At 42.2% G+C, this 10,098-nt stretch overlaps 1 protein-coding gene across 1 annotated transcript in view; it reads left to right on the top strand.

Annotated features, from left to right (window-relative positions):
- Positions 1-9,676: 9,676 nt before the first annotated feature.
- The window catches only part of WASHC4 (WASH complex subunit 4), a 41,475-nt gene continuing 41,053 nt past the window's right edge, over positions 9,677-10,098 (top strand). Inside the window, exon 1 of the mRNA XM_026863918.1 lies at positions 9,677-9,682. Coding sequence (XP_026719719.1) covers positions 9,677-9,682 — 6 coding nt within the window. The remainder of the gene's footprint in view (positions 9,683-10,098) is intronic.

Consider the following 10,098-nt stretch of genomic DNA (forward strand, 5'->3'; position numbering starts at 1 on the left):
GAGGAAGCGAGCCACGGCCACCTGGGCGGCATTTTGCGGGCCAAGGGGCGTGCAGTGGCCCCGCACTCCCCTGCCGCGGGGGCACTGCAGCCCCTGCCCGCTCACAGCCTCGGGGGCGGCGGAGCCGGTATCTCCAGCTTTGTTCCCTCTGCCGAGGCTGTCGGCGAGGCGTTGGTGTTAATCTGCTGCGACAGTCAAAAGATCGCGGAGATTACCGGCATTCATTTTTAGGTCACTGCACGCCAAAAATGCCGGTAACGAGGTTAAAAAACATTCATGACTTTATGGAAATCTGTATCGCCACCATCGCAAGGTATTTCTGAAGCAGCTCATCCTACTTAATAATTAAATCTGTGAGCATTTGAGGTCGTCTATTAACATAAACGTTTCAACTTAAATACTTTTATAAAAACACAACAAATCTTGTGAGAGGTGGCAGAGAAGATTTTGAAAATACAAATTGAAAGAGCTAAAAAGAACAGAAGGCAAGTGAAAATGACCCCGAAAAGGGGTAAGAATAACAAACGCAAAAGTAGATAGCATGGCAGAATACAAGTATCATTGAAAACTGGGTCAGGTTTAAGCCCCAGCAACACTTAATCTTAAAGAACAAGGGTGGGTAAAAGGCTGAAATGCACCCTGCTCCTGTCAAGAAAACAAGGAAGGAAAACCGGAGAAGCTGGTCATTGTATGGCCGAGCTGTGAACCACATCAGAGAGGTCAGAAGCAGCACAAACCAAAACTATACCCTGTCCTTTATTCAAGGCTCCTGGCAGTCCCATAAGTGTAGGTGACATCAAGTGGAATCAACAGAATTTATAATAAAAACTTTTTAATTAAAATAAACCACTGGACTTTACTTTTGCAATGAAAATCCAACACATAAAATCACTCATCGGTTCCTATAATCTCCCCTGTCTGGGATGAAAAACCTAGGGGAGTGTGCTGGGCTTGTGTGTGTGGAGGGGTTTTTGGTAGCAGGGGAGGGGGCTACAGCAGTGGCCCCTGTGTGAAGCTTCTCAAAAGCTCCCCTGGCTCCAAGTCAGGCCCACCTCTGGCCAAGGCCGAGCCAGTTAGCGATGGTGGCTGCGAGTCTGCAATAACCTATTTCAAAGGGGCACCTAAGAGGCGGTGGGGACCTTTAAAAGGAATTACAAGAAAGACACCTCTGCAAACACCGAGGTAAGTGGAAGGCAGGAGGAAGGGGGGGAGGTGTGATGGAGCAGAGAGCCCCCCTGTATCCCATGGTGAGAGAGCCGGGCTGCCCCGCTGCCGCCCATGGGAGTCACCAGAGGAGCAGGGGTTTGCCTGTGGCCCGTGGAGGACCCCCGGGACTCCGTGGAAAGCAGGAGCCCCCGCTGTTGTAGTTCGGTGCTGGGAGGACTTGCAGCACGTGGAGGTGACTTACGCCAGAGCATCTCTGGAAGAATGCATCCTGTGGGGAGGATTCACGGCAGAGAAAGTTTGTGGAGGACTGTGTCCTGTGAGAGGGATGCCAGGTGGAGCAGGGGAAGAATGCAGAGTGCTTCCCCCACCTTTGCAGGAAGAAGCCTGGACCGACTGCACTGCCATGCCCTGCCCCTGCATCCCTGGGGGAGGAGGTAGAAGTATGGGGAACAGAGCTGAGCTGGGAAGAAGGGAGGGGTGGGGAGAGATGTTTTTAAGATACAGTAACACTTCTTACTGTCCCCTTCTGTCTGTTAATTGTTGGTTTTTTTAGTCCTTGAAATAAAGCGATGTTCTTGTTTTCTTCCTCTAACGAGTCTGTCTTTTGCTTGTGACCGTAAAGGGTGAGCAACTCCTCTCTGTTCTTATCTCAATTCCTGAGCATTTTGATTCATTTTTGTCCTTCCCATTCCTTAGGGGAAGAGGTGAGTGAGCAACTGCGTGGTGCTCTGTTGCTCTCTGGGCTCAAACTATGACAGGGAGTACTTGGACCACTTTGGCAAGTATTCTACTCATGATGCTCTTTTGGAGTATGTGGTGATTGAGTAGATTATGGAATACTCAACTGAGGGAATTAGTGAGTTTCTTTGCTCAGAGACATTAAAAACTAAACTCATGGAATCCATCAAAGGATCCCATTAACAAGGGGAAACAATATGTTATACAACTGGTTCCTTCTCTAGGACCTGTAGTACTATGACTTTAAAAATAATGGTGTATAGTAATTCCAGATTTTCCTTAAGAAAGCTAAAAGGTTTTGCTCTGTGGCTTATTTTAAAAATAGTATATATTCTGTTGTTACTGGCTACTTCTATGGGTATGTGGCATCATATCTTCTAATTATCTCGCATAAAATCTACCAAATTTCATCATTAAAAGTGTTTCTTTTAAATACTCCCTCTTTAAATTGTATAATAAAAATATTAAAACTCACAATTTTGTCGGACTAAAATGCATCATTTAACTACTACAAGAACTGTTGGTCTGAAATGTCTGATGGTCATCTTTTAGAATAATTATCAGTTTCTTTAAGAAAGATTAATAATTGCACAGTTTTGTTGTAGCATTCAGGGACTATATACACACATGCAGCTGAGCAAAACCACTATGTGCTCAAATAAAAATTATAGACATCTAGTCCTTACTACAGGAACTATTTCACTACCTCAGGCAGTAGGAGAACTCAGTGTATGTATAGTCTTCCTATGACTTGTTGGAAGTTGTGCAAGTCCCGTACAAAAGAGTGCGAACAACTTCTAGTATAAAAGCTGTCATCAAAATGGTCCTATACTGCGAACTTTGGATCTGGATTCAAGCATTGCTGAAGTTCATGAAACTCCAAATCCTGGTTCATGATCCCAAATCCTCTCCAACTAGAATACCGCATACTTGGCATTTAACCACTGACGCACATGCTTACAGCAAAATATCTGTTTTTTCTAGGCAAGCAATTTGTAATGACTTCTGGCTCTGTTCATTATTCACACACAACATAGACAATACAACAATGCACGTGCAAAGCACCAAGGGTTTAATTAGTTGGCATACCTTAATCTCCAAAACACAACTCCAAACCTATTGAGAAAATAATGTATTTCCATTTACTTCACAGGCTACTAAAATGCTAGGTCATAAAAGGGAAAAATCACAAAAGAAGGTGTCTGTTGTCAGCAGAATCACAGTATAAAGATGAACTGGGGAATAAGATGTGGGATTTACTTTAGATTTCATAGTAACGAGAAGGGCAGGGAGATGAACAAAGATAAGGGTGTGATAAATCACACACAAGGATAGCATCTGCATACCATCACCTTCTTCCTTGATCAGTGATGAACTCATATGCAGGGGCTTCGACACCACTTAACAAATTGGCTATTTCGAATTTCAAGGATCAGTGTAAACATAAACAGACAATTCAGATCATAGGTTTTTTTGTCATCCAGAAAATGACAAGGTTGACCTGTCTGTCTGAGAATGAGCAATAAGTCTTGTGTGACACAGTAAACTCCAACATCACTCTTAGATATTATAATGGCTACAATGCACTTCTCTGGGCTTTATGTTGTTTGAGAAAAGTGACACAAAGTATTCTACACTGACTTCTGTATCCCAGTCAGAAAAGTACCTTGCAATTATTAAATTTTCTTGTTTATCTGGGGAGAAATCTTCCACTCCAGTGGTATCAGTGTGAATTTATGCAATTGGTTTGGAGCCCATTTTATACATTAAGTTTTCTTGTTTTTTGTTTTGTTTTGTTTTGTTTTGTTTTTTTTTCTTCCAGTTCTGGTCCTTGTTTCTTAAAGCCAAGGTTTAGCTTTGAAAAAAACCCCACAATTATCTACAGTAAGATTTCCAGCATGGACTTCCCCTGTTCTGTTCCCTAATTTTCCAGAGATGCAAGCTGCAAAAGCAGATAGGAGGATACGTATACAAAAACTATTCATGAGCTAAACATGCTTATTCAATCGCATGCTCACAAAAGCAATATATGTTTGTCTGTGCAAAAATGTACAGAACAAATGTAAGACCTAATCCAGCTGAACATTAAAAATTCTTGTTGATTTCTGTGAAGCAGAAGTTACTCAAGTGTCTTTGAAGATATCATCAAGACTTGGCAAGATCATTAGGGAGGTTTGTGTTCCATAGGACAGCGAGTACGTGCACATACTGATGTGCTTGGGAAACTGCTCAGAATCTTCCAGGATTTTCTTTCTTTTGAAAATCATGCCCTGGGATTCAGTAATCAACTAAATTAGGTCTGCATAGGCTTTTTGTTGTTGGAAATCAGCCTTGATGGGCTTTTCATGATGAATAAAGATTTGGTCATAGTTCAGACTCAAATTGCTTTAGAGTTCACCCAGTTTTAAAGGTTAAGTAATTTTAAAAAATAAAGTAGGGCTTTGTACTGGTTATTCCCTAAGTATGTTAATTGCATGACAAGTTTCAACTTAAATTTTATACAACAGAAACTCTTCACGTTTTTCCACTTGCCGAAGCAAGATTTCATGGGAAAGTTATTTCTTGTTTTATCTCTACAACATTTATATTTAAAACTTGATTTTCTTTTTCACTGGGTCTTAACTTCATTTCAGGCCAGACAACCCACGATAGTAAGGCTTCCACAGCCTAATGATATGGATTTTCTGCCATCTAAAACCTTATGCTTGATGTTTCATTTTTCCAGAGTAACAAAAAGGAGGCATATATTTGATGGGAAAAGGGAATTATTTTACCAATTTAACCAGTACAAAGAATTATCACTTGCAGATGCCTTACATGCATAAATAGAAGTCTCGCAAAATCCATACAGTAGAATAGAAACTACTTCTGCAAAAGTTGGCATTATCTTTGTGGAACAGAGTTGCAAAGAGCAAATCTCAGATAGTAAATCCTTTCTGGGAATCCTGCCACAAAGACTCTGAGCAAGAACTTTATTTTATTTAAAACATTCAGAGAGCTGAGCATTAAATGTTCCACAGACCAGGAATGTACAGCATAGTTGGTTTCCTGCAGATCCAGCAAGCCAAATACTTTCTCCTATAAGTAACTACAATTCTGTCAATCTTAGTGGAGCATTGACTGTACACATGAGAAGCAATTTTTGCCCTGGATGCTTTTCACCAGTTGTTTGGGTTTTTTTTGTTTTGGGGTTTTTTTGTGTGTTTTTTTTTTTTTTTTTAATAAAATTGTTCCTGTTTGAATGTTATGTTTAAGTTTCAATAAGCTTTCAAACATCATAAACATACAGTTTAAAAATACCAAGTAACTGTATTGTCCACTGTTGAATGATATTTCCAACTGGGATAATTTTAAATGGAAAGAGATTCTTAATACCTTATGGAATCAAGCCCCTGTTGATCTGTGAATCCATAGATACCTAGTTGATTCACTCCATAAATAAAAAGGTCATAGTATCATATTAATTCTAGTATATTTTGGACTTTATTCTCTCACCTACCCTTTCTAGTACTCAAGTGTAACAAGTAATTTCAGTTGGAACATATTTATATTCATATTTCACTCAGTTCATGTGAAAGTCCAATATGAAGTTTTACCTTCATGATAATTTTGTTATGGTCAAAGGAAATTTTTGCTTTCTCAACTCTGGCTCTGTTCAGTAATACTCAGCTTACCAGAATTCACTGTATTAAACAAAGTCTGAAGATTTTTCTGACTATTATCTGAAGATACTAAGAGATATTTGAGCAATCTTAGCAACTTCCTATAAGCTTGTACCAAATAGAAGCTTTCTGGTACAAATGGAAGCCGGAAGTGTCACCCAGCTTTCAGAAATGATGCTTATAAAATGTCAATATTTTCACGTGAGGAAAGAGCATAAAGCCATTCACTGGTAAGACTGCACAGAAAACTTATCCTTCAAAGCTGAGCTAGACTTTCTGTCCCTAAAACAGTCAGCTTCGAGATAAAGTCTAAATCAGATTTTCAGAGGAAACAGAAATTCTAGCAGCATCTAGAATTGACCTAAATAACTTCAGTGTAAGAAACAAACCACTGCCACCTAGTGAGCCAAAGGAAAACCCGATAGTAAGTCATTTAACTGCATCATGAACCACAGCATAAAATGTAATTGGTGTGCTTACTTGAATCTAATTGTGAGTTTTTCAGCTATGGAGCCTCCTGTTCCTTTTTAAAAAATGCACTATTTAAATACATTTCTTTAAAATATAATTTTCTTTTTCCATACTCAAAATAAGGGTTACATCAGCTTATGCTGTGGGGATCACAGGGGATTCTTTGGCGTGGCCACTGTATAGACTAACCAGTTAGATTACCTTGCATGTGGTTTTGACAATCTCACAACCTTGCAGTAACCAACCCTACAGTATTTTTCTCTTTACAAATTCAGTTCAGAGGTGGGGAAGGGAGGGTCCTACCAAGTGCCGGTTCTACAAGTTTCTTTCTTGTACCATCCTGCAGAATTCAATGACACTAAAAGTTAGAACTGTAACAAAGGTTTTAGATTTTACAAGAGCAAACTTCAGCTCACTTAGAGCTCAGTTGTGAGGGGCTCCATGGAAAGCTTCCATGGAGAATAGCTTCCAATCTTCCATGGAGAAAGCTTCGAAGCTTTCATGGAGAAAGCTTCCAAGCATCTGGTGAGTGCTGAGAGTTTTTCAGGAACACTCTTCTGGAAGCACAAAAACAGTTCATTGCCTTTAAAGGTAAGGGGAGTAGGCTGAGCAAGAGACCCCCTTGTCTTAACTGCGAGCTTCTGAGTCTGCTCTGAGTCTGAACTGCGAACTTCTGAGTCTGAGTCTGCTCTGCTACATAGAAATGTACCAGAGATGGAAAAGAGGACAAATACCTGTAGAGAACTACAAGGGCATTACCAGGGTGTGTAGAGATGCAGTTAGAAAAGAAAAATCCTAGCTCAAATTGAAATTGTCCAGAGATGCCAAAAAATACAAGAAAGAGTTCTTCAGGTACATAAACAACAAGCAGAAACAGAAGAAAAATATTGGCCTGCTGTTAAACTGGAGAGGTGAATTAGTCACCAACAAGACTGAAGAGGCAGAAGTTCTTAACACTTTCTTCACCTCTGTCTTTACCAGCACTGTTGGGCCCCAGGCCTTGGGAACAAAAATCCAAGTTGATGCAAACACAGACCCACTGTCAGTGAAGGAAGAGCTGGCATACGGACTATTACAGGGGCTTGACCCCTGAAAATCGATGTGCCCTGATGTTATCCATCCAAGGATGTTAAGAAAGCTGGCTGATGTTATTGTGAGGCCACTCTCCATAATCTTTGAGAAGTTGTGGAGACTGAGGGACATCCCAGAAGACTGGAGGAAGGGTAATGTCACCCCCATCTACAAGAAGGTCTTAAAGGAGGGTACAGGATATTACAGGTCCATCTGTTTTACTTCAATGCCTGAGAAAGTTATGGAACGAATCCTCCTGGGGGCTATCACAAGTCAGATGAAGTATGTGACTGGGAAAAGCCAGCACATCTTCACCAAGGGCAAATCGTGCTTGACAAGCCTGATCACCTTCTATGACAAAGTAACCTGCTCAGTTATGTGGGGTGAGCGGTGGACATTGTCTACTTAGATTTCTCCAAGGCTTTCCATACAGTTCCCCACAGCCTCCTCCTAGAGAAACGGATGTGTTACAGTCTAGACAAGTGGTCTGTGTGGTGGGTGGGGAAGTGTCTGACAGGCCGCACCCAGAGGGTGCTGGTAAGTAGCTCTTTTTCAAACCAGCAGCCTGTCACAAGTGGAGTCCTCCAGGGATGGATATTGAACCCAGTGCTGTTTAATATCTTCATAAGTGATGGGATGATGGGATCAAGTGTTCCCTAATGAAGTTTGCTGGGCAAACTGAGTTGGAAGGTGGATGCTTCGGAAGGGAGAACCACCCTGTGGGAAGACCTGGAGAGGCTGGAAGAGTGGACTGACAAGAACCTTACGCAGCTCAACAAGGACAAGTGTAAGGTCATGTACCTGGGAAAATATACTCCAGGAGTGCAGCACAGGCTGGGATCTACCTGCCTCGGGAGTAGCTCTGTAGAAAGGGACCTGGGGGTCCTGGTGGACATGAGCTCAACATGAGTGAACAGTGTGCTGCTGCTGCAGCAAAGCAAGCCAGTGGGATGCTGGGTTGCATCAACCAGCAGAGATAAAGAATTCCTTATTCCACTCTACCCAGCGCTTGTCAGGCTGCACCTGGAATAAATACCGTGTTCAGTTTTGGTCCCCATTATATAAAAAAGATGTGGGCAGGCTGGAGAGGGTCCAGAGAAGGACCACAAAGATGATCAGGGGACTAGGAAGCCTGGCACATGAGGAAAGGCTGAGAGAACTAGGTCTGTTCAGCCTTGAGAAGAGAAAGTTTAGGGGAGATCTTATCACCATGTTCCATTATTCAATGAATGGCTACAAAGATGGAGACTCCCTTTTTACAAGGAGTCACATGGAAAAGACAAGGGGTAGTGTGTACAAGTTACCCCTGGGGAGATTCTGATTGGATACAAAAGAAAAAATTTTCACAATGAGAACAATCAGCCACTGGAATAATCTCCCCAGGGAAGTGGTGGTTTCCCCAACATCGGAGACTCAGATGGACAGGGTGCTGCGCCATCTGGTCTAGACTGTGCTTTTGCCAAGAAAGGTTGGGTCAGATGATCCCTGAGGTCCTTTTCAATGTAGTCTTCTATGATTCTATGACACATTTTTCTGAGACAGGTAACAAAAAGCCTGGTGACTCCTTTTTAAGCAGTCTGAAAACCTCTGTTTATGTGCAGTCAACTGGAAGAAATATTGTTTCAAAGAAAGTATATACGGCTTGTTGAGAAGTTTTCTATGGTTTTATTTTGTTTTTCAAAACTGGAAGACATACCTTGGCTTTGAATAAATGTATAGTAGCTCTGCTGCGTTCAGTGAAAGATGCCTCTGCATGGCTGTAGACAGAATGCAGTCCTTAAAAGTTTAGCATAAATTGTGGTTTCACTTTGTGTGATACTTTTAATCTCATCACAGACACTTGTGCTCACTGCCAGCTGTCAGTGTCCTGTACAATTAAACTTCTAGGGACTTAAAAACCCCAATATGAACATCTTTAGTTTGCATAGAAGCCAGTGAGTGGATGAGACATATTTACATTATGATTACTGGACAACATTTAGCAAAGCAGAGGTCTCTCCCTTATAAAAAACAACTGTAAAACCAAGAATTGTTTATGACATTTTACACAAAACTAAATTTGATCTCTTCTTTCCCAGGCCCAGCTTGGACTCTTAGGATGCATTTTAAATAGGTAAAAACTCATCAACAGTAAGCCTGCTAACCAGATCTTTCTTCCCTAGAAGCTTTTAAAATCAGTATATTCCAAAGGATTGATTCCTTTTAATCAGAAAAGAATTATAGTAGGTGCTATTTTCAGACCTGCTGCATTAGAGAGTCAGCTTTTATGGCTGATCAGGCACTTACTGATACATCTCTCATCGGAGTTGCTATTTTTGTTGCTCTTTCCTCACTGAAATTGCTGATGCTCCTGGTGACACTGCCTTTGAAGCCATTTCCTGTTCTGCTGATGCTACAGATTCTCCTGAGGTAATGTAATTGCCGTGGTCATTATTAATGGCCCTGAACGGGTACTTCTCTTGCTATCCAAAGTACTTCTATTTTTATTCTAATACTACACCCGCTAGGGCTCTGGAAAAAAAAACAAAAACAAAACAATCAAAACCCACCAAACAGTGACTGACCGCATGCAGGTAAGTACCTCATGGCTCTGAGTGGCAATAAAATGGCAGTGAGATGATTAGGTGACACCACTGCAGCAGTCATCCTGTGCAGATGTTTCCCAGCTCCAGGCCCTCCCCAAGGGCTGGGATAGTTCCTCCCACCGCTCCCGTCCTCCAGCATCAGGAACGGGAAGTGCTGCGGGGGTGACACAGTATCGACTGTACCCGTCAGTTTTTCCCTCTTCTCAGCGACGTGACAGAGGTGCGATGGGCTCGGCCTGGGGCCCTGTGCGTCGGAAAAGCTCCCAAAGGCCCCGCATGTCCGAGACAGGCCCTGCCTCCCCCAAAGCATCAGCTCAAAGGCGCGGGGCAGTCAAAGCGCGGGCCGCGAGGACTCCGCTCCCTGCCCCACCGCACACCGAGGCGACGCTGCCGGCTCCGCGGGG

Source organism: Athene cunicularia (genome assembly GCF_003259725.1).
Source record: "Athene cunicularia isolate RWA chromosome 1 unlocalized genomic scaffold, athCun1 chr1_part2, whole genome shotgun sequence".
Taxonomy (NCBI): Eukaryota; Metazoa; Chordata; class Aves; order Strigiformes; family Strigidae; genus Athene; species Athene cunicularia.